The 24,953-nt window shown below is 35.3% G+C and overlaps 1 protein-coding gene across 2 annotated transcripts in view; it reads left to right on the plus strand.

The window, feature by feature from the left end:
- The window catches only part of LOC128090691 (lipoxygenase homology domain-containing protein 1-like), a 214,046-nt gene that overhangs the window by 137,432 nt on the left and 51,661 nt on the right, over positions 1–24,953 (plus strand). The window contains exons 34-42 of one of the 2 annotated variants that reach the window (XM_052703161.1): positions 959–1,128; positions 7,029–7,248; positions 8,562–8,716; positions 10,956–11,169; positions 12,214–12,404; positions 14,208–14,418; positions 21,420–21,571; positions 23,471–23,549; positions 24,674–24,805. In XM_052703161.1, coding sequence (XP_052559121.1) covers positions 959–1,128; positions 7,029–7,248; positions 8,562–8,716; positions 10,956–11,169; positions 12,214–12,404; positions 14,208–14,418; positions 21,420–21,571; positions 23,471–23,549; positions 24,674–24,805 — 1,524 coding nt within the window. Of the gene's footprint in view, positions 1–958; positions 1,129–1,580; positions 2,714–7,028; positions 7,249–8,561; positions 8,717–10,955; positions 11,170–12,213; positions 12,405–14,207; positions 14,419–21,419; positions 21,572–23,470; positions 23,550–24,673; positions 24,806–24,953 lie in introns of those variants that run through there. The other variant, XM_052703162.1, reaches the window with a different exon arrangement.

Below are 24,953 nucleotides of genomic sequence, written 5' to 3' on the forward strand. Positions count from 1 at the left end.
AAGTTGGAAAGCAGCCTTAGCTAAAGAAGACAAAATAAAAATCAAGGGAAAAATCCTAAGTCAAAAAAGCCAGATAAAGTTTTTATTCAGTCGTCACCTCCAGACAGGTGCAGGAAAATAAAAGGTATGAAGAAAACCAAACACATAATGCTTTAAGAAAGAGAATCACATACATACAATTTATTTCAGACCTATTTTATGAGTTATTTTGTCAGCACATCGCAATGTAGGCTTACGCATAGTCATGAAGTACTTCTCTCTTATCTCATTGAGAAATTATCTTATCATCACAGTATTAGCCACAATCTAAACATGGAGTTTTGATTTCCTTCCTCTGTTAAGTTCCCTTTACCATGCAGAATCAAACAACCAGGTAAACAATAGTTTTCTATAGCTTCTGAGCTGCATTCTAGGCTTTCAAACATTGCTATTAACGTAATCTATCAAAAAGAACATCTGAAAGCCTCATCCATGAATTGATGTCAGTGAAAACACTTCAGAATTCCCCAGATTTTGAGCCCTAATGAATGATCTGATCTGACATGAGAATACTGAACATGATCAATTAGGTTATGAAAGTGGTTTAGTTTTCACTATTTGAGTGGCTGTGTTTAGCCAGCAGTTCTTGCAAATAAATCACATAAAATTTCATATGAAAACTGTTTGATAAATGAATTACTGCAATTTAAACAGTGAGTCTGTAATAAGGAATGCAAAAACCTACCCAAAGATTTATTTCCTTTCTTTCTTTGGATTTCTTTCTGCTTGCATACCCATTTTTACTGTTGGCTTTTACGTCTTATTTTAAGTCTTATTTAACTTACAACTGTCTTCAAGAGAAGGCATGCCTGTCTGTTTTTATAATGGCTATCTTTAAATTCTTTGTTGTAATAATAACAAAGGCTTTCATTTCTCTCTTCCACTGATACTAAAAATTTGCCGTTTCTGTGTTGTTTAGCGCAACAGTGGAGAGTGCAGGTGAAAACAGATGGAGATTCCCCAGAGCCACAAAACTGCAAAAGGACCCTTGTGATTTATGGCTCGAAGGGCAAAAGTGATGAGCTACTGCTTTCACCACAAGACCCAGGACATGTATGTTTTCTACCCAGAGCAACTGATGAATTCATTGTAAGTCGTAATATATTTATGCAGAACAACTTTCTACAGTACTATTACTACAGTACTATATTTATAATTGCATTCCTCATCAGGAATATATCCAAATATATGTATCCAAAGATCTATATTTATGGAATGCTAGCTTGGTTGCTACGTGTAACATATTGCTAAAGATGGAATTATGTGACTTTACATATTTGGTCATCTTCTGCTTCTAGACCTGTTTGACAACAGGCAGGTGCAGTATTCTCTTTGAATTTTCAGTATTTATCAGAGAGATAAATGGTCCTTTCATGTAATTTATAGCATTCACCAGTTCATCTTGTGTGTTGCTTTGTTTTTAATTCTCTAAAGAATCCTGAGTTCCAGCTTATACAAAACCAATATGCAATTATTTGAGAAAGAAGGATTATATGTTATTCCCAGAGGACATAAGTGGCTTTTTCTTTTTTTCATTTCAGTCTTCATAAAACAGTCTCCAATCTCCTCCCAAATGCCTCTGTCTTTCAAGCCACCAGGCAGTGAGTTTTCCTGAATAATCATAGGATACCAAAGAGCAATGAACCCTAAGGCAACAGTAGATATATGTTCACTGTTAAAATCAACCTCAGCACAGTCCTGACTACCTGTATACCTCACATACATCCTGCTGCTTTGAGAGAATTCTTTTTTAATGTTCAGATTATGTCCTGGCTTGCTAGGCTATATCATTGCAAATTCTGTTTGTTGGCTTGAAGTACGGCTTCTAGTTAGCCAGATGAGAGAACTAGCTTGCAATTCATGGCAGTTTTATAAAGCTCAGAAATGCTTTTCAATGGCTGCAATAAACATTCTGAAAACAATGACAAAGCTACATTTAGAAAATGTTGTGAAGTCTTCCTCAGAATGAGCAGATCCAAGCTGATTTTTTTGAATTTAAATAACAAGCTAAAGCAATTTAGAAATTTTGCAGAGAGTAAATGAAAAGATAAATAGCACTTGCTGAAAACAAGAAAGCTATTGCTTATTAGAAAGCAAAAATTCACCAAACAACAAAAGAAGCTTCACAAGCTATTGGTGCAGATTGAAGGTCAATAGAAGCATTCTATCTACGGAGGTACCCCACCAGCTGGTTGAGTTTTGGAAAGCATCACTGCATAAAGCAGATCTCTGCTGCATTCAACTTGTCAGTAATTTCCCAAAAGGCTTGTAGTGCTTGTTAAGATTGCCTAATTTCACTGACTGAGTGCCGTGCCAGGAGAAACCAGTATTGTTATGTGACTGTTCTGATTGTCCCTGATACTCTTCTATTTTTGGTACCGTAACACCATATCTACCATGCTGGAATTCCAATCTAATTTCTTTCTAAATGATTCATCATACTTTGGATTGGCTTTGGGTTTGTGTCTGTGTATTTCCCTTAGCTATTTATGCCCTTATTTTGTTGCTTTGTATGAAAGTGTTTGAGCACCGTTCACTGGACGTGAAAATTTCTCTTTTTCACGTTGCTTATAGTGTTTTCCAGTTTTTGTGGCATTCTAAGGAAGTCAAAGTAGCAGGTCTGATGTATCCAGGTATTCAGATGTCTTCATAAATATCTTCTCCATGTTTTTCAGCTAATAAATCCAGTTTCTTTTTCCTCTCCTTTCCTTTGTTCTTACTAAGGCTTTCAGAAGCTTTGCTTGTGTTCTCCCACTGTAACAGCAGGCAGGAGGCATGAGCATAATATCTCCAAGAGGACAAGCTGTTTTTCCAACAAGCAGCAGTAAAAGGACTTTTCAACCTCCCCAGGAACCTGGTCTTAGAGAATTGTCCTCAATGCAGTAAGAACAACAACAGTTTATGTGCTATAAGCATCTCATGCTTGTTTTGAAACAATAGACATAATTTTGATCTCAGAGATTCATTTACTGCGCACAGAGGACAGGAAGGCATGTAAATTCCTGATTTTCCAGGTGCTCTCATACAAATATATGCACAGATGTGTATCGTATTCAGAATGATTATTTGATCCAAAATTTTTCATCCCAACTCCTGTGACTGTACAGGTGTAGTTTAATTGCATGTAGCAGGAGCAAAGAATAATTTGTTAAAAGAGATAAAATAGCAGCATGTGCAGATGTTGAGTTTTGGTGACTTCAGGTAGCAGCGGTAGCATGGGTGATCTGCTTAAATAAGAATAAATTTAAATAGAACAAAGTAGTTATAATAAATTAATTGAGAAATATGTGAGTTTGTCTATGTTATTGAATTGTTTGGATGTTCTGGCACTGAAGACACATAGCGTGGCAAGACACCTTGCCAGCTGCAATGAACAAATGTATCCAAAAATAATTGGCAAAATGTAAGTAAATTGACAGTACAAACCCAGATTTTTACTTTCTTTGGTATTTCAGTGTTGACAGAAATCAGTTATTGATCTCTAATGGAATGAAAAATCTGTGATGTGTGTATATATATATTTCCCCCAGTACTCAGCATGGTTCTTGATTGCTTACAGAGCAAGCTCGTCAGAGCATGCCTTTGGAGAGTGCTGCTGTACTCTGCACTTTCCGTTATGCAGGTAATTGTGAAATGCAAAGTTACACTGACTGACAGATCACGGGATTTGGATCCTTAAAACTATTCGGTAATTCTCCAAAGCACTTGCACATGCAGTATGGGATGAGTGACAGTGCAGTAAGCAGAAAGCTCTGCAAGGAGGACTGTTCATAAATACACAATGAATGCGGAATGTGTTTTCGTTTAATGAGTATGAGGATGACAGAAAAATTTAGATTACATAATGCAATGTGTTGTGTTTTCTCCACAGTGTGAGATGATGCTCTAGACAACCAGCAGGACTTCTGGAGTTTCTGACAGAAAACTGTTCAGCTGAATTTAGGGTGCATTGACAACATACTTTATAACTAGAATCATTTATGCACAGATTTTTCTTTTTCTCCTCTTTTTTTCTTTTTTTTTTTTAAAAAAAAATTGTTATTATTGTTGTTTTTTTTTAATAGAGAAGCAATAAAGAATTTAAGTGTGCACCCAAACAATAAATTATACGTAACCTTAATTACTTTAGGAATTATGACTTTGGACAAGCCTTGTTTGATTCAAAAAGGAAAAGTTTTAAAATATTGTGAAATTTTATAATCATTTTCATCAGTTAACTTTCTCTGAGAGCTTTAAATCCCCAGTGGCTTTCCAAAGGCATCGTCATGATTGTAAGAACTATTCTCCTTCAAAAGTGCAATGGAAAAACACTGCTATTTAGTATATGACAAATCACATTCAACTCAGCTCAGATTTCAAGTAGGGAGTACTGCATAAAACTGTCCAGAAGGAATAAATGTGGATAAATTAATTAGGAAATTTTAATCATGAATAAAAATGAGGTTAATGTTCTCTTGCAAACATTTGGCCAACTCACAAAGAGGAAATTCATTGAGATATACTTTGTGATGGATTCTCTTTCTGTCTCTGCATTGAAGCTCATTTTGCATCAAGTAATAGGCATTGATGGAAGGAAAAGCCAATTATGGGATCAAAGATAGTATATCATATTCCAAAGGGAAACTGACCATATTAAATTGCTCAGAAAAGGACCATGATTATTATGATATAATAACAATGATCTGAAAATGATGGAGCAAAACAGAAAGGATAGTGTATCCAGAGCCACGGAAAAAAAAATCCCTAACAAATAAATGTGGAAAGAGGAGGAATACCTAATAAGTTCAATTGAAAATATTTGATGCTTTTTGTCTCAACAGATGATCATGGACATTATGACTGCTAGTGCTTTCTGCTTCAAACACATGGAGTGCTGTGTGGCATTTAGAGTAGCTGTATGATAGTCATGACATCCATCTGCAAGAAAGAAAATCTGCAGACAATCATTTTACAAATCAGTCTGATTCTGAAAGACCAGAAGCAATAATTTTGTTGCCTGTGAAGTGACCACAGTTTAGATGGGTGAAGAAGCTGTGCACTGTCATCTTGATAATCCTAGATAGTACCCATTAGGTTTAATAAGAGATGAATGCATATTTTAAGAGGAATTAGGCCACTTACCATTCCATAGCTAATGATATCATCTGCAGCATGCATAGCATGATTGAAAAACTCTTGATAAAATATTCAGTCCACATATTTCCCTGTTTCTGGAGCAATGATGGAGATTAAGTCAGGATGTAAAGATGTGGTAAATCTACTATGCATAATTCCTCACATATCAGCAGTACATATCAGCAGTGTCCTTAAATTCTTAAATATGTATGACAGCATACAGGCAAACAGGGCAAGCCAGGCTCTAAGAGAGGACACATCTGGTGCCCTTTTTGATGCAAAATTACTGCTGTGGTGGCTATTGTACATGCTGTGGAGTTTGAGAGCTGCGCGATTCCCTGCAGCACTGGGGATGCTGGACCACCACAGAGTTGTGCTGCTGGTCCTTACAGAACAGTGCATCAAATCTTCACTTTCTGGGGTGACATAGTAAAATCTCGTGATGCTTGCTTTAAGAAATTGAGATTGGAAGGGACCTTTTAAGTTTTCAAGTGCAATTCTTTGCCACATTTCTTAAGTTCCTCTTCGTAAACAGTTCAAGCTTCTGTAAAATGATTTTGGCAGGTTGCTATTTCTTTGTAATTAGCTGTTCCTCTTCATACACTGCCGTTTTACTGTTTTTTCTATTCATAACATTTATTAATGAGGGTGGCCAATGCTCTCTGAGAAAGACAAAACCATGCCTTTTAACTGTTCTTCCCTAATAAGAATAATATAACTAATATTTCACTACTTGTCTGTCTCCAGTGAGCAAAGTCAGATGAACTAGCTTTAAGAAAGGTGGGTCAGCAGTGACGAACTGTCAGGAACAGAGCTATGCTGAGTAGCAGAATTAATTAAGCTGTTAAGAGCTCCATGCTGTGTATTAGGGATCAGTGGGCTTGTGGTTCCATAGCATGGTTGCATAAGGCTAACTCTAATTCTCCTGTGATGCGTAAATTCTACCGAATGCATAAAGAACTTGGTAACAAAGCTTAGATTGTAACTGGTCTGGGAGAATAAAATGCAGTAGAAAGGAAGAACAAGGCTACAATTTCAGTTTTGATCCCTTTAAAATAAATAAATAAATGTCTTTTTTAGAATAGTTCTGTCTTTTGTTTTACTTGAAATTCATTTCCTATCATGTCTTTCTTGCAGTTGCCTGGTGAAAGGCTGCAGCACTCTACTTCCTGGGGCTAGAAAGTCTTATTGTACAGCTGCTAATGTCACACAAATCATTAGATCATTCAATGCACTTTGCAAATCCCAATTCCCATAGTGCTATTTTGGATGGTTTAAACAGATCTCACAGAAACCCAGAGTCTGCAACCAGATATTGGTTTTCCCACAGGTTGTTAGGAGCAATGGCTGTGATGTTCTACAGGTTTATTTCTGCATGATTTAAGTTTATGCAGAAATATCCCTCTTTTCCTCAGAAGTGGTTATAAAATAATTTCTTGTTTTAAATGCAATCATTTTGTAAGTGAGGATTCAGTTAAAACGATCTCAGCTTGAGGTAATTATTATTAATTTTAATATCTAATATGACTTCTGATATTAGAAACTTTAATTGTAAGTTAACACTCTCCTTATCCAGTAGGGTCATATCCTAACACGTTACATTTGCTTTATGAGCTTGAATGATATTAATTTTAATCTCAACTCACCATAGTGTTTAAGTATTATACATTACTGAAATGGAAATAGAATAAAATAAAGGAGGCAGTCTCATCCACGGAGAAGAGAAGGAGAGATTCCCTTATTGCTCTCATCCTACCCTCTAACACAGTTTCTCCATGGGTTAATATTAAGTTAAAGGATTCCAAACTGCTGAGAAAATTGCTGTGAGTGAAGCGGTCCTGACAACATGCTCTTCCTCTTGATGTTTTTTGCAGGTTGAGACTGGAGATGTGGGAGATGTGTATAAGATTCGGGTCAGCTGTGATGACGTGCCAGGCTTTGAGGGTTGGCACTTGAAGTCTTTCCACTTAGAAGAGCTACATACAAAACAAGAGTTGAACTTTGACTGCAACTGCTGGCTGTCTCTTAGCAGAGAAGACAAGGAGCTGGTGAAAGAATTCCCTGTAGTCAGTGAGGACCAGAAAACTTTACCAGGTGAAAACACTGAGCAGATATGAACACTGCTAACCTCTTGAAAATAAATAAATGTCGCATATAGAATATAACATATGTTGAGCATTTGATACCTTCAGTGGGTCAATCCCAATCTTCATACATACCCTGCAAAAATGTTGACCATTTAAGAAATTTAGTTTTCCAGTTAAGTGGCAGATTGGACTTCACAGTTGCTAAACCTTCTGCATGATTCTGTGTACAAAACTGAAGAAAATAATTATACTTTTAAAAGTTAAAGCGCATGTTCACAGCTATGGAAATGATCCATTGTAGATTTGCTGTTGGATTACTTGGTTTATAATTTCAGTTACTAATGGGAACAATTGTATTGTTCAGAAAGGTTTTGTATTGTTTTTCCCTAAGGTGTTTTTTTTTACATGCTGAGAGTTTCAGAGAATATTCGTAAGTGCTCTTGGAGAGTGAAGGCCTGCAGAAGCACTGCATTTGTTCAGAAAAGTTGGAAGTTACACGAGATGAAAGTAATATGAAACATGACTGCTTTTCAAAACTGAAGTCCCAGAAATTCTAGTTCTTGAATATCTCAAACCTTTTCACAACCTTAAAAGAAACCATGGCATTAAGTTAGTTGAATGTTAGTTCGGGAGGACAGTATGTTAAAAATGACATTTGAAAAATTTTGGTTCTTCTCTTTGTTGAAGTATGAATACATCTGCAACTCAGTGATATTTCTCAGAAGAAAATCCATTCTAGCTGTATCAATTGAAAGAAGAAAATGTGTTTATACAGGAGCACAACAGAGGCAAAACCGTTTTGCTGTTGCTGTCATGCACCTTGCATTAATATGTGCATTTGATACATTTTTATGCTTATATCTCATACCATGCATCAAGAGGTTATGCTACATCAGTTTCTTCTACCTAATTTGAATAAACTTTACATAGCAGTTTATTCTTTGACCTGTGATGATTATTAACTACTTCAAAGATTATGTAGTTTTTAACAGTAAAAAAAACCTCAGATGACTTATTTTTCAAGACTTGAGTGGTAAAATAGATTTAGATAGAATTTGTCTGGATATTAGTAAGTCTGAGTTGCCTGAATCCAATTTCACTGGATTTCTAAGGAAGTAATGGAAAGACTTCATTACACTTTGCTTGAAGAGATCACGTTCACAAAGAGTAACCCATTTTAATCACTGTACAGCAGATTTTTTGGCAGTTCCAGAAGTGAAAACGGAAGTCTTACTAAACAATATGTACTGATTTTTTCTTTAAGAACACTTTTTTAAATGAAGTGCTTCATTTGTACTTTTTTTTCTTTTCTTTGTACAGTCCATAAATATGTTGTCTCTGTACATACTGGTGACCGCTGGGGAGCAGAAACCTTTGCGAACGTTTATATCACCCTTTATGGCAAAAGAGGTGACACAGGTGTAAGGAATCTTCATACACCTTTAACAACAGAAAGGAAATTCCAAAGGAATAAGGTAATGGCACAAAAATGCTGTCTTACATGTGCAGGACCTACAACTGACTACACTGCATCCGTTAATGCCTGCTCAAGTTAGCCTCCTTCCTGTTTATAATCTCCCTTTAAATATGGAAGACTGCAGTGAGGTCTTCCTGGAGCCTTCTCTACTCCAGACTGAACAAGCCCAGTTCCTTCAGCCTTTCTTCATAGAAGAGGTGCTTCAAGCCTTTGATCATTTGCTACATCAATTCCACGTCTTTCTTGTGCTGGGGACTGCAGGGCTGGTTTCAGTGTGAGGCCTCACAGGGGCTGACCAGAAGGAGATGATCACTGTGCTCTCCCTGCTGCCAACCCCCCCTCCCTTTTTGGATCAGCCCAGGATGTAGTTGGCCTTCTGGTCTATAAGCGAACACTGCAGGTTTATCTTGAGCTTTTCATCTGACAGGACTTCAAAATTCCTCTTTGCAGGGCTATTTTCAATGAGTTCTTCTCCCAGTCTGTACACATATCTGGGATTGCCCTGACCTGGGTGCAACACCTTGGACTTGTTGAACCTCAGTATGTTCACATGGACACACTTCTCAAGCTTGTCCTAGTCCCTCCTGTTAGCATCCTTTTCTTATTGTATCAACTGCACCACTCCACCTGGTGTCATCCGCAAATGCTGTCACTCCTTTGTAAAAGGCCATCAGATGGAAATAGAATTTATTGTCCAACTATTTACAGCAGACTGATGTCAGTGTTATTACTTTTCTGGACAAGAACATTTCCAGTGCTGTATGAGCAAACACAAAGCAGATTCCTGAGGACAAACTGTGATCACACTATGTAGTTCTTCTATTCCAAATTTAAGACACCATGAGTAGCATAGAATTAAAAATTATGATAGAAAAATAGTTAAGGAAATTGCTGTGAGACTTACAAGTTCAGTGCTTTCTGTAACCTCAAGCCCAAGTTAAACACTAAATTAAGTTTACTCAATGACTTTGGACAAGAGAAAAGAAGAGAACGCACATAACAATTTTGCTTCTAGAGGGTCTTAGATTTCTGTGGAATGATTTGATAGGGTGAGGAAAAACTGGATTCAGTATAAACTGAGAGAATTTCTAAAAATAATTTTTTGCAACATATCAGGGCTATGGCTATGTACAGAAATAGCTCTCTACAAAAGTTATTTTATTTCACCTTCATCCTCTGATTTATTTCCTAAAATATATTAATTAAAAAATTTAATGATTTCCACTTACAATCTGGTTGTCAAATCCTGACTATTGTTAAAAAGAAAATTGGTATTTTTGTCATGCAAAGGTAATTTTAATGTTAGTAACAGAAAAGCTACTTCTCCAATATTTTTATTTTAAAAGTAGCACAAGCAACATAGAGGACTTTTGAAAGTACTACATTTTATTAGAGATCAATTTGCAATTATCTTCTTTTTAATTGTCCTTACATCTGGTTTAGTAAGTTCCTGCTATTAAGTCAATATTTTATTGGGATAATGGTATTAATTATAATTCTAGATGTTGTTTAAACTCTTGTTATTCATAACTTTGCTGACCTTTAGAAGCTGCAATCAAGTCCACCAGACCCTAGGCTGGACTGTGTACAGAAAACCTGTTTTGTTTCACATTTATCTTTTTTTTTTTTTTTTTTTTTTTTTTTTATCCCCTGATGCCCTTTTTCTTACTCTTACTCCATTCTGCTTCGGTTCCTGTTTATGGTCTTTCACTCAACTCTCTCCATGTTGTCTTGCTTAATCATTCAGTTTTCTGTTGCAGTAATTTTCATTTTGTAAGAAAAACAAAAAGACAACAAAATGTTTAGTTTACATTTTCTTTTGGCCTGTTAACATAAGTAAACTCTACATGATCCTTAAAATCTAAATTTATGTTATACTTTTGATACTGGAAGTGCCCTGAAAATTATTTGATTATAACCAAAATTGTCATAATTTTTAACCTGCCAGAATGCTGATGTATATGTATTTTAAATGTAAAATGATTCATAAAATACGTATTTTCCAAAGATCGGATGAAGTTACAATACATCGTTAATCATGAGTGGGATTTAAGGTTAGGTATAATTAATGTGTGCTTTCTTAGATTCAGAGGGGAGATGTTATGTTAAATGTTACCAAAATAACCCCCCCATATAAAACACACAAGCATATAACATCTGCTGAATCCAGGTTGTTTTCCCCTGAGTTCAAGCACATTCAGGTCCAAGATGTCGTATTATTTCAATTTTCTTTGCAGGTGGATTCCTTTTTGGTGGAAGCTGTTTCTCTGAGTCATTTGCAAAAAGTGATCATAGGACATGATGGGCAAGGATATGGGGCTGGAATGTACCTCAAGATGATAACAGTCAGGGAATCACAAGACTCAGACAATGAGTGGGTCTTTCCGTGCTGGAACTGGCTTGATACTCATCTGGGATTATGTGAGACTGTTTGTGAGATATTTACAGTTGGTAAGTTCTTCCGTAATCTGGCCTGGCTGTCTGTATCTTTTGAATTTGGTTGCAGGTCTCTAAAGTGATTTTTTAAATTGAAAATGTGAATTTTCAGTTTGATTTGGTTATTATAACAATACAACATCTGGTGATGTCAAAGTTAATAAAATTCCATCCTGTAAATACGTTGTGTATAAAACTCTCACCATCTAAATTAAAATTTATCACATTACAGCAAAAGATTTAAAGCAGGTAAAGAGTTTGAAATGTATGCCTTGTGGGGATAAATAGCTTAAGTCTTATGCATTACTTTTCAAGTTGGTAAGGATCTAATTTGAAATCCAGAGAAAAGTTACTTTAGTCAATCTGTGTATTAACTCACCTGTGGTATTATTCCACTGTGCAAAGAAATACAGTTCTGCTGTGCTTTGTTTATATATACTCATTCCAAGCCTACTACACCACAAGTTGTTCAGATCCAAATCGAAATGAAAGATAGTGACAATTAATGGAGAAAAAGAGAAGGAGAAGGTCATATTGTTTTACTGAGGATCTGGCAAATATTTTTGCATGTTTACTCTATGTCAGTCTCACACTATTATACCATATAATATAGCTAAATATGAGATAGTGTCATGTGAAGTTCATTGTTATTAATTTTATATTAGATGTCTACAGGCTACAGGTGTGTTTGGGACTTCTGAATGATAAAGTGGTTTTAATAACATTGATTTTATTTTTTTTTAAGAACAGTTGATTAGACCTCTAAAAGGTGACTAGGTGCTCTCTTACTAATTTCTTCCAAACATGACAAGAACATTCTATTAAGAAAATACCTGTAAAACTAAAATTTAAACACAGAAGGAACATTTAGCTGTTAAATTATTGGCAAAAAAAATAATAAAAAGTATTGATGTGTTATTCTTAGTGAACTGTTGCCATAGATACAACGTAACCTGCAAATAGAGCTTGCTTTGTGTATTGTAAAGGCTGTGGTCTTGTTATATTATGCCAGTCTGTCATACTGTCGTCTTTCCTCTTTCTCTTTGATCATTTTTAAAGGTAGAAGATTGATTTCTCATCCTAAACTGCCTAAAGTCATCATGCAGTCATCTGGTCTCTGGATAATGGACATCACTGGATCTGACTGGAGCAGTGAAGAGGATCCATTACACCTCTCTTTAATCTTCTTTGGCAACCAGAATCATAAGAAGTTGCCACTTCAAGTTACAGGAAAAGAAATTCAAATCAAAGTACTTCAATCTTTATCTATTGGAAAAAAAAATAAAAAAAATCTAAGAATCATGTACCTGATAACCCTCTTAATTCTGAGATGATAAATTGTTTCTTTAAACTACTAAATTGATTTTTAAGTTCTCTGTGTAGTTTGACATGGATTGTAATATTCTTCCTTTGTAGTCAGTAAGGCTATCACTTAAGCAGCAGCTTTTGAATGACCAGGAGTGAACCTTCTCCCAAGGTTTCATTTGGAGAATGTTTAAATAAGCAAATTGGTCCCTAGGTGCATATCACAAGATATACCAGACCGCAGGTAGTGATTTACAGTTCTTGTTGATTTCAATTGATTTCACAAAAATAAGTAATTTGTAAACATACAACTTGTGGGATATTATAGAGATTTGTGGGCGGATGATGGAGAAGGAAGAAACATAAATGAGATAAAACTTACAGAGCTAATTTTCTATTTAATTTAATTTGTTCATCTCTGCCACCATGTTTTTTTCCAGGGTAATTACATTTTCTTCCAGTGTTTCTCTCTTTTATTTCTGCTTGTCTTTATGACTTTCTTTTCTCTCTTGATTAGCTCCTTTTACTCCCTAAGTTTACTCCTTTATTCTTTGTTTTTAGTTTCCTGAGTTACTTATCAATTGAAATATTAAGAGGCTTTTAATCGGATGAATGAATGAAATTGAGTTTATTGAAAGGTGCCCTGCTTCTACTCCAATGGTTCTTCCCTCTTACAACTACAATTCCTTGCTCAGTATCAGTGCTGTGGTACTTTTATGCTTTTCCAATTTTGCTCTCTCTGAATGACCAATACAGCAGAATTTGGAACCGACCAACTGAAGCAAATGCTTCAGACCCCTCATCTGTCTTAAGAAATCCCTAATCATGAAGCGCAGAAAACTAGGAGAATATTCAAGGGAATCATGACAATTACTTGTTCATTTCTTGTAATTCTTGTTCCATCTTACTGTTGGCCTTTGGGGTTTTGAGGAAATTATTTGGGATTTTGAGGAAATTATTGATCCCTATGAGAAAAGTGGTTTCATTATCCCCAGCTAGTTTGTTAGCTTAAATTTGACCTTGATCAGTTCCTCCTTCATTTGTAAAAACAGCTATATGTCAGGACTAAGTGAACAAAGAGAAGTGGACAGACAAGTCCATGGAAGTTTCTAAGCCAGCTTTACAACTTGAAAGTGTGTCTGTGAAGCTATGTCCTAGAAAAGCTTTCTTAAGGATTAGTTGATGGAACAGCAGAAGGAGGTAGCAGGAGCAAATCAGGAAAATAGGGATGAAAAGAGTCCTGGCACAAAGCCCAAAGAATGAAAATATGTTTCTTTTGATTCTGAGTTTCATCAGAAAGCAGCCTTGGAGTTGTGAGTAAAGAAAATGTTCTTGATTCTTATTCCTGCTAGTCATGTAAAGAACAGTTAATGATTAACACTAAAGAGATAATTGGCTTTTTTGCTTTTTTGCTTTTTTTGCTTTTTTTTTTTTTAATTCTTTAATGGAAGAGAAACTAAACACACTAAGTTAGGTTATAAACAAGATAAAAAATGAATAGTCCTTAGGAAATTTTTCTGTGCTAAAGAATCCATGCTAAGTATGAAGAAATAGTATGAAACTGGAACTATTTGCAATGAGAGCAAAGGAAATAATATGATTAGAAAAGAGAAAAATAATAATTGTTATAAACCTGCTCCACTTCTTCATCTGTTAAAGTTTGTTCAATTGTTGCATAGATCTGTCAACTGTGTATGCACTGGCACAATTAGAAAGAGATCCATTCATCTTCTCTTTTTCTTGCATAGGATGAACTGTCAGATATTGGCTCGCTATACAAAGTTCAGGTAACCGGCCCACACAGCGAGCTAAAACAGCCGTGGCACTTAGATTTACTGCATATGAAGCACACGGGCACAAAGGAAGAGATGTATTTAGCATTTGACTGCTTGTTCAACCCTAATGAAGACAAATGTGTGGAACTGCCAGCTCTCTATGCAGATCAGGAGCCTTTGCCCGGTAAGCTAAGTCTGTTTTTGTTACTGGGGTCAGGATTGGTGTCACTGGAATACCAATATCTCTCCTGGGCTGAATATTAAGAAATACAATGTTTTGTGCATGCATTTATCACAAAAGAAAGCTGAAGAAAGAGAAATCTCTGGTATTAAGATTATGACAGATGTTGTAACTGCTGATACCAAATGTAGAATGCAACTTCTTTTATGTGAGGCAGTTTCCCAGTTTTAGCTCTTGATTATTTGCTATATCTTCAAATTAATGCCATGTCAGCTGAAGACATGTACAAAATATTATCTAGTGCAATATCACCTGAATCTTCCTATTCATAAAGAGATGTGTGTGACCTAGAAAAGTAGTCAGTGTTTTAGGGAAGAAAGAATTGCAAAGACCCCCTACAAAACAGAGATATAATTTAAAAAACATGTTACATCAGCAAAGGGATAGACAAGAATTTCAATTGCTGTGGAGTTTTATTGATATTGATGAGAAATTTATAGTAGAGCAAGTATTATTCCAGCAAAACAGATTAAGTGGCACTTTTTTCTGCTTCTAGTAACACATGTGAATTATGTATATGACGATGACAGAAATATAATAAAGTGATAACCCCCAGTCCCCCAGGAATATGGCAAACAACAATGCATGCTGATGACTTGATCACAAGCTATTTAAGAACAGACTTCCCATTTATCCAGCTCATTAGAATAAAGAAGATTGATGGGGATAGTAAAGATCATGTATTGGAGCTTTTGGTGACAGTTAAGAGGTTTATTGCCAGAGGCTATAGTACAAAGAGCATTCTGCTTCAGCAGAAACTAGTAGGAAAAGATGGAAGCTGCCCAGGAAAAGAAATAAAATATTCCATGTGAACTTTTGCACACTGTTCTCTAGAGGGATTTTCCTGACTATTTTATTCCATTTAAAATTGAAATCTGAACAAATTAAACAATGAAGACCTTTTAAATATCTGGTTTTATGTGGGTTTTCATAGCTTTAAGAAAGTAGTAGCCTTGTAATCATTTACTGAAAAAATCTTATCATTTTAGGTTTTTGATCCATCAGGTTCAAAATAACATTGGATGTTGCGTGTAATATATGTAGGATATATAATGCTAAGTATAATAACCCTAGAGCTTGTTAAAATCTCTGTTACCTCTTTATTGGTAATTACCTTTACTGGTATTTATTTTCAGTATTTGTGATTGCTAAATGTTAAACTAAGTAAAATTCAATTCTCAAATATGTCCTACAAAGTCTTAGTTATGTTAAGAAACAGGGATAGTGTCCAAGAGCATTATCCTGATTAGTAGAGAAATTAATTTGAGGTAAAATAAGAAGGCTGAGACAGTTTCCTTGGAAAATTTCTTGGAAGATGCACGTATAGTTTCTGCTCCAAATTATACTGTACTTGTGTAATATCTACCAAACTAGAAAGTTTCACATAAACCATTTCGTGGACATCTAACTAAGGGAAATATAATGCTCTTTCTTCCAGATGTAACTCATTTTGAGTCCGTGAGCTGTTCTTTTGAAACTCAGATATATGGCCACAGATGAAACAATGACATTTGTGATATTTAAAGATTCACTGAGCAATCTGCAGTCAAAAGTGTTAATACCAGTTTTGTTCTTTCTGGATCCAACACTAATTCAGTCTAAAATTTCTAAGCTTCAGCTTTTTCCTTGTATTCTAATTTGCTTACAGGAGGCAAAAATATTCAGTTTTAGGCATTTGCACTCATTACTGCTTCAAGAGAAATATCACTTTTTGGAGATGCCTTTCATAAATCTCTTGGTAGTATAGATTTAAATAAAGACAAAAGAAAAATGTTAAAAGTTATCAATCATTACTATCTCCAGACAAATCAAACAAGTAGATAACTCTATAGTGAGCAAAGTAAAAGTAAAAATTATTGAAATAAAAAGTATCTTTCATTAGTTATGTGAACTGCTTGATTGTAACAAAGGCTACATTAATGCAGCTAGTGATCTTCTAAACTAAGTGATCCTATGAGATCTGTGTTCCTTTATGATCTTCAGGAAAATCATAATTCCTTCTTTAAAACCAGTGGTCACAGTTTTTTTCCTGTATCTACAAGGCCTTCACAAAAATAGTTTTGTACCTCTTTCTGAGCACGTGAGAAACTCATGCATTCTGTCAGTGTATCCTCCACATCCAACCTTGCCCAATGGGAAATGAGGATAACTTTATGTCCAGTAAACCAGAGGTATCAACTGCATTTGAAATATATTGTTAGTAATGTAAAAACAAAGCACCCTAGAAGCAATAGTAAGTCCTACGTTAATTTCCAAAATGAAAGTAGTTCAGAAATATTCCAGCTAATGTATTTTTATTAGGCTTATTAGTTAAGCCTCATTAATTCAAGCATAGCACCAATCTAACATGAATCAGACTGGTTTGGGCATTGAGCTGGTGAAATTAATCATATTATTCTGCTTAGTGTGGCTGATTCCTATTTTGGCTAACTCAGTCCTCTTTCACCATCCGCTGCTGAATAAGATAGGTGAATCCTGTACCTTGGACTAGATTCTTAAAATCCATTATTGAACCTGTACAAGATGATTTGCTCCACAGTCTTGAGCAAATTAACTGTGTGGCTATAGAAACTGGACCTTAATCTTCTTCCCAGCCTTTAATTCCACCAGAAGGTTGATTTCAGTTTTTGAGATTTTTTATGCAGTAAATTATCAGGGTAAGGCCTCAACTTCTTCTTTTTCTTTTTCTTTTTCTTTTCTTTTCTTTTTCTTTTTCTTTTCTTTTCTTTTTCTTTTTCTTTTCTTTTCTTTTCTTTTCTTTTCTTTTCTTTTCTTTTCTTTTCTTTTCTTTTCTTTTCTTTTCTTTTCTTTTCTTTTCTTTTCTTTTCTTTTCTTTTCTTTTCTTTTCTTTTCTTTTCTTTTCTTTTCTTTTCTTTTCTTTTCTTTTCTTTTCTTTTCTTTTCTTTTCTTTTCTTTTCTTTTCTTTTTTTTGCATAGTACAAAGTGCAAAATGAACTTTCAGAAATATCCCTGTCTGCAAAATTATCTTTGAATTTTAGTTGCCTAACATCACTTTAAACTCAAAACTTTTATCTGTGAATTCATCGGACAGTAACCTCTGGAATACTCATTCCCCATATTGACAACCCCTATTTATTATACTATTTTGTACAGCAGAATTTTTGCAGAAGCCTATTGAAAATTGTCCCTGTCAGAGATCTCCAGCACCTTTAAAATTCAGCATCTTACCCTGCCCCTTCCACATTAACATCACTATATTTTGGTGGAGAGCTCGCTAATATGCAGAGGAAAGGAGTATGAGAGAAGATTTTTAGATCTGTAATAGAAGAAAAAGGATTCATTTGATGGTCCACTTCCACCTTCCCAGTCTCAGTGTATTTCCTGCATCACTTAATTTCATTGCAAAGCTAAGAACCTAATAATGGTAAGGGTTTAACAGTACTTCTGGTATTAGGATAGGGTATGGTTTTGTCATTTAAACTCTTTACTCAGAGAGGATATTGAGTTTCCTTTGGGCAAATGTTACTGAATTTTTATATAAATAATCCTTGAATAAATTCTGTTTCTTAGTAAATTAAACAAAAACAACAACAAAATTCAAAGCCACAGCTTCTGTCCTATTTCTAATTCATGGCTGTTCTTTTTGTCCCTTTTACTGAGCGCTAGGTGGTCACTTTCACATCTCAAAAATGTTGGCTTACATCTGAAACAGAGCTTTTTATAAATAGGATTTGGCAGAGGCTAAGAGTGCCAAGGTTGAACAGAACATCTTATTTTAGTAGATTATATTAGTAGATTATTGCTAGAGGAATGTGGTTCATTTCATTGTGAGAACGGTCCCAAAATTTTCATTCATAAGGGTTGCTTTGTATATTTTTGTTTCGCTTACATAGCAGGAGTGCTTCCTCTGGTTCAAAATCTTTGAAAATTAATGGGAAATATTTGCTGCGACTACAGTGATCCTTGAATTATGCATTAACAGATTCAGCAGATTCACAAGGAAATTCTGACTCAGCAAAAGCATTAGAAATGTTGCTACTTTTCAGTATGTATCTCATTTGAATCCAGATATTATGAAGTAACTAGCTGTGTGACTAGAGTTGAGATCATTATTAAGTATATTAATGATCACAGACCAAAGCAATAAAGGTCATTGTAAGCCCTCTGGTTTCTAATCACCTCTATATGAGTGATCAGGTCTGTGGCCCAAGCTCTTATTCACAAGCAGCCTTTTGACTTCAGTGGATCTGCTCATATGAGCAGTATAGAGGACACAGGTGAGCCACCAGTCTGGATGAATAACTCATTTTCTTACCTCCATATTCCAGCTCCCTTAAAAACCAAAAAAGCCTAAAAAGAAAGGAAAAAAAAAAAGCAAAAAAAAAAAGCAAAAGTCACCTGGACAGCGCACATACTTTTAATATCTGGATTTCCATCAGAAGCAACTCTATGTGCCTACAGTCATTTGCAGCTACGTTGTCATTCATCTGACAATGCATATTTCCCTGCCTTTAAGTAAAACCTGACATAAATTAAAGTGTCAGTCTAGGAAAACTCTTTGTCTACTACTTACCATCAAACATGAGTGATGTCATTGATTACACACACTTTCTCAGACCATGGTTTAGATACTTAGAAAAGCAAATTCCCAAGGGAAGTCCTGAAGTAAATAATGACACAGTGAAATCAAATTACTTTTCAGAAAACTCATTTTCTCAGTTGTCATCCCCACATGGTATAAAGATGAAAAGAAAGAAAAAGATTTCGGTGTAGTGCAAAGAGCGCACCTTTATTAGACTGATGCATCCCTTATTATTTAATTTTAAATATTCATTTTTCAATCAGTATGCAAAACCACCCAGTAAGCAAAAGCTCTCTCATTCCACTGATGTGACCTTTTTCTTTTCGACATATAAAGAAATAGCTACATAATATGTCACAATATTTGAATTCAGGCCTTTTGATTATAACACTCAATATGAATAGCACCAACTTGTGAAAAGAGCTGTAAGAAAAGCTTAAAAATAAATATCCTCAGAACACATTTTTTTTTTCCTCCCTGTTTTCTTATCACCTACGCATGAAAATAAATGACAGCTTTAGCTTCTGGGATCTTAACAATCACTCTCAAACCTACCAGAAATTTTTCCTAATTATATATTTTTAAAGGCTGTAGTTTGGTTAAATAGGGCCATTTCTGTCTTGGAGTAAATTTGATTCAAGAAGTAAACTGTAGTGAAAATATCAGAAGTTTCCAGGATTTATACTGTGATATTTCTGTATTCTGTGATGTATTTTAGACTTGGCTTGAATAATGAGTATTTCAATGCCTTCTGGCTTGAAATATGAGTTGTGAGACTGAAAATGCACCTTGGTTCAGTGTCTGTCTAAAGCACTATTTTTTTTTCTTTGTTCAAGCACATTTCCTGGGAAAGCAAATGTTGTGCAACCACATAGGTCTCAGGTATGGGCAAGTAGCAGAGTCAGGCAGAACAGTTTCTGCACCGTACTGCTATCAAGGTCTGGGCATTGTTGAGATCTGCTTCACAGTGTCAGTGTTGAAGTCATGAAAACCATTGAAGCTGGGGCCAAATAGTTTGGGGTAGTCAAATGTAGCTCAGTGCACGTTCCATGTTGTAAGAGTGTCCAGGCCTTCAGTCTTAAAACTTCTTATCAGAAAATTCACAAGATAATATATGCATTCTTGAATATATTTATGTTATGTGTATACTGTTTATTACCCACATCCTAAATGTGACTTTTACAGGGGCAACTTTGTGTGGCTTCTTTTCCTTAGGCTGAAGTAATAATGTGTGTGGTCGGAAGCAGAACATTTAGAACATCTAACTCCTAACTCTTTGATTTTTAGTGTCTGTTCCCAGAATATGTCCCCAGAACACCTCACAACTGTTCATATCCCTAACATAGCCACCAAAGTTAGATACCTGCTGTGCCAGTGAGCTCATATTTATTATTGTATTTAAATAAGAACAAGTTTTACATAGTATACCACAAGCAAACAAAAAGCTTATCATTTTTTTTCATGACATCCTTTTTGTCATGGTGTTGTATATAACCATGAATAATATTGTGACCTTATTCTGTTTGTTTCCTTGTTCCTTCCATTATAAACTATACTTGTGTGTTAAAGTTGATATTGAGAGGATTTTTAGTTCATTATTCATTGTTAACTTGTTTTAGCTCCAAATTCGTTCTGATAGGTTTATGGGCTTAGAAGTGAGAAAGATTGATAGTCCTGATTGGTTCAGTCACAGGAAGGTAATTACAGAAGTTTAAATCTTAAGACAGTCAAATTCCAGCTTTCTTTTAAACAATTTTGTATGTGATAAGTTCTAGTTTCCTTTAAAGAAGAAAATATTGAAACAGTTTGCTCAGAGAAGCTATGGAGGCTCCATCCTTGAAGGCATTCAAGACCAGGTTGGATTGGGGTCTGGGCAGCCTGACTGAGTGGGTTGCAATCCTTGCCCATGGAGGGGAGTTGGAACTAGATAATCTTTAAGGTCCCTTCCAACCCAAGCTGTCCTATGGCTCTATGATATTGCACACTACCAAGAGAAGGAACAAAGAAATATGAGTGAATTTTCTTAAAGAACAGAATTTAGACTTTCCAAAGTCTAAATATTTTTAGAGATTTACTTTTAAGGAGGAGGAGGAGGAATTATTTTTGAGACTCTGCCTCAAGCAGCAGCCAGTAGTGCTGATTTTGTGGGAGTGGTGTCTAACTGAAACAAAATCGTATTATTTGAATTGCCAAACAGAGAGTTATGCTGTAGGAATGTGTTTTAGATAGGACATTACCAGGAAACAGATCTGTGCTACTTGTACTCTGGCACTGTATGGGATTCAGATGAAGTTTGCAATGGTTTCTACTAGGAATTATTAGATAATATAGTTGTTATGCAAGTAGACAAGCACAATTTTCTCATGATGACATTTTTTGTAAATTCATTTTTTTTCTGAAGTTGTGGAATATTCAATCAATTTGTACACTGGAGACTTGAAGAAAGCAGATGCCACTGGTGAGGCTTATCTGTGTATTCAAGGAGAAAGGACTGACTCAGGGAAACGATGGCTTAACTCAAGAAACAGCCTGATTACTTTTGCTAGAGGGCAGGTAAAACAATGAGGAAAAACATAACTGAATCTGCAAGTATTTTTTGTTATTTCTTATGTTATTATAGAACTTTTCATGTACAAAGCATCAAAAACACTTCACTAACTTTTGCATTCTGTGTGGGTATAATTTTTTTCTATTAACTAAGATGTAATTTTCATAGGTAACGTATTAAACATCAATACCATTAAACAATAGTAAAGCAATTAAGTTAATGAAGTAATGTTGAGTTGAACTAAATATACTCTGAAATTTCATCTTTAATATTCCAGACTTTTAAGCCTATGGAGTTATCTTTGTTTAGATATGCCTGGTAGCTCTGATAAAATTTCTGCAGAATAACTTGCCTTTATACCACAGCCTTCTCTTGATTAGCCTTCCTGAATAGTAATAACTGTATTCCAAGCAGTAATTTATTTTTTCACGCTTCCATTATTCTTTTTCCTCATACTTGCATTTTGAGTGTTCAAGAACTTTTCCTAGTAGAGTAATTCCTTAAGTGGTTATGGGCATAAAAATAAAGTAGCTAAAACAAATAAGATCAAACAGAAATATCTGTTTCAGATTGACAGGGAATATTTTGCTGACACTTTATTAGACTCCCATTGTGTTCAGATTTGGAATATTTTTTGTTTGTTTGTCTTAAGCAAATAATAAAATCATTGCAAATATTTGCTGAAGGGAAAAAGGGAAGATTCCATCAAGTCTGTTCATCATGGAAGAGAGAAACATCTGTCATAGAAATGGCTTCCATGAAAAAGCCTTATTCCAATAGAATCATAGAATCACCAAGGTTGTAAAAGACATACAAGGTCATCCAGTCTAACCATCTGCCAATCACCAGTAGTTCTCACTAAACTGCCATGTTCTCACATGTCCCTCAACGTAATGTCTAAACGTTCCTTGAACACCTCCATGGTCAGTGACTCCACCACCTCCTTGGGCAGTCCATTCTAGTGCCTGACCACTCTTTCTGAGAAGTAGTATTTTCTAACATCCAACCTGAATCTCCCTTAGTGCAACTTGAGGCCATTCCCTCTAGTCCTATCACTAGTTACGTGTGTGAAGAGGCCAACCCTGGTCATTCTGTGATTCTGTAATTACAGAGAGCAGTGAGGTCTCCCCTGAGCCTCCTCTTGTCCAGACCGAATAATCCCAGCTCCCTCAGCTGCTCTCCATAGTACTTGTGCTCCAGACCCATCACAGCTTTGTTGCCCTTCTCTGAACACGCTCCAGGGCCTCAATGTCTTTCTTGCAATGAGGGGCCCAAAACTGGACGCAGTACTCGAGGTGTGGCCTCACCAGTGCTGAGCACAGAAGGACGATCTCTTCCCTGCTTCTGCTAACAACACTATTTCTGATACAAGCCAGGATGCCATAGGCCTTGGCCACCTGGGCACACTGCTGGCTCATGTTCAGCTGAGATATATAGCAGAGTGGTTGAAATCTTCCCAAATGCTATTCATTTGTTTCTCATTTACCTGTCTAATTCCCACTCAATTAACTGTGATTTTTAGTGAAAATGAAATTGCTTCAGGTTTTGAGAATAATTAGATATTTGCAAGTTCCACTGAGAGTTCGGGTCTCATTCAAAATAACTTTCAACACAAGTAGACATTGTGATTTGGTTATTTTAGTCTATGAATATGCAAGACACGAGGACTTTATTGCTATCCATTACTTGTAAAATTACATCCTATTATGTACAGCAATTTTTTTATGTTCATAATATTCTCTGGAACAGAAAATATCAGTTATCACATTTACTGTTTAATTATGAACTCTGAGACAATGGAATGGTGTGAATGAGACAAATTTACCTCTTTTAAGATATAGAACAGTGTCCAGTTGCACAAAGCTAGATTGTTAAATATAATTTAAATTATTTTCACATTACAGGTGGATGTTTTCAAAATCAAAGCAGTATACCTTGGCAAGTTGAAACAAGTTCTCATTGGATTTAAGAGTACAAAAAAAGGTCAGCATTTTTTTTTCTATACTTCAGTAATAAATTTGAGATTAAAATACTTTTTTTTTTTTTTTTTTTTTGAAATTACTCTCAACTTTCTGTTGTTATTTCTATTGGATTATACTTCTCAAGTATCTAGCTGTGCTAAAATTCACTGCAGGATATTATTTGTGTCCTCCCTCCAGCTCAGCAAAAGCTCTTGTTGTTAAAGAAAACTGTTCAGCTCTGAAACAGTAACAGCAGGGATCATCATAAACTGATATTTCGTTCAATAATTTGGCTAAAATTTTGGCCCAGCAATGTTCAGAGGCAAGAGATTCAAGCTTTTACAAGTTTGCCACTTGTGCAGATAATGTTGATATTGGAGACAAGACCATTCCAGTGCATGATAAACTGAGTCTCTTGTTATTTTTATCAAAAAGCAAGACTATAAGATGACTCTCTATATTGAACTTAAAGATGTGCATATAAAAACTGATTAGGGAACTACTTCTCATTTATTTCTTACTTGATTACACTAAACTGGATGATCAGACTTTCATTAACTTCACCAAAACTAGGAGTATAGCCAAGTTTATCAAAACTCAAGGGTCCAAGTGTTGTTTGCAGAGAATACGTTAACTAGATTTCTTCAAGAGAAGACCTTCAGCTAAGTTTGTATCTTTTTAGATTGCATAGATACTTGCAGAAGTTGTGTTGAGAAGATGTTTTGGTGCCTGATCTGGCAGAAATCCTGATACGCTGTTTTCCATTGGGATATTTATAATAGGATTTTGTATATGGGATCTCTTGTGTAGAGATCTCTTAGAAGCTTTTCCATCCTTTGGAGCTTTGGATCCTTTTGATAGATCTATCCTTTGGATATATCAAATCTATCAAAGCATTTATTTTTTCACTAAGTCTACATAAATTTTCTTTAAGAATTTTTCACTGTATGAAATGTACTAGAGAGCAGGGGGACAGAAATGTACATGCACAGTCACAATATTTTCAGAAGTCTCATTTCCTTAAGAAGTCAGACAAAAGAAAACATTGCACTGATTTTGTAAAGATAGAAACTTATGACTGCATACCAAGAATATTTTGTAACTTAAAAAGTTTAAATTAATAATGTTCTATTTATTTTCATACAGATGAGTGGTTCTTGGAAAAAATTGTTATAAAAGAAGTCAGCTACCCTTTTTCTTCACATGTCTTTGTTCATAATGACTGGATCAATAAACGTCCTAAGAAAGATTTTGTGGAAGTGGTAATTCCTCTCAAAGGTAATAAATACTAGCAGAAATGCTCCTTATTTGTGTGAATTACTATTGCATGGCAAAGCATAATGAAGTTAGCACATGGCTACTTCATGGCTGCTCACCTACAGTGTAGGCAAAACCAAACACTGGCTCCTGATTCAAGGTGAATTAT

This window comes from Tympanuchus pallidicinctus, unplaced genomic scaffold (genome assembly GCF_026119805.1).
Source record: "Tympanuchus pallidicinctus isolate F22 unplaced genomic scaffold, pur_lepc_1.0 scaffold5, whole genome shotgun sequence".
Classification (NCBI taxonomy): domain Eukaryota; kingdom Metazoa; phylum Chordata; class Aves; order Galliformes; family Phasianidae; genus Tympanuchus; species Tympanuchus pallidicinctus.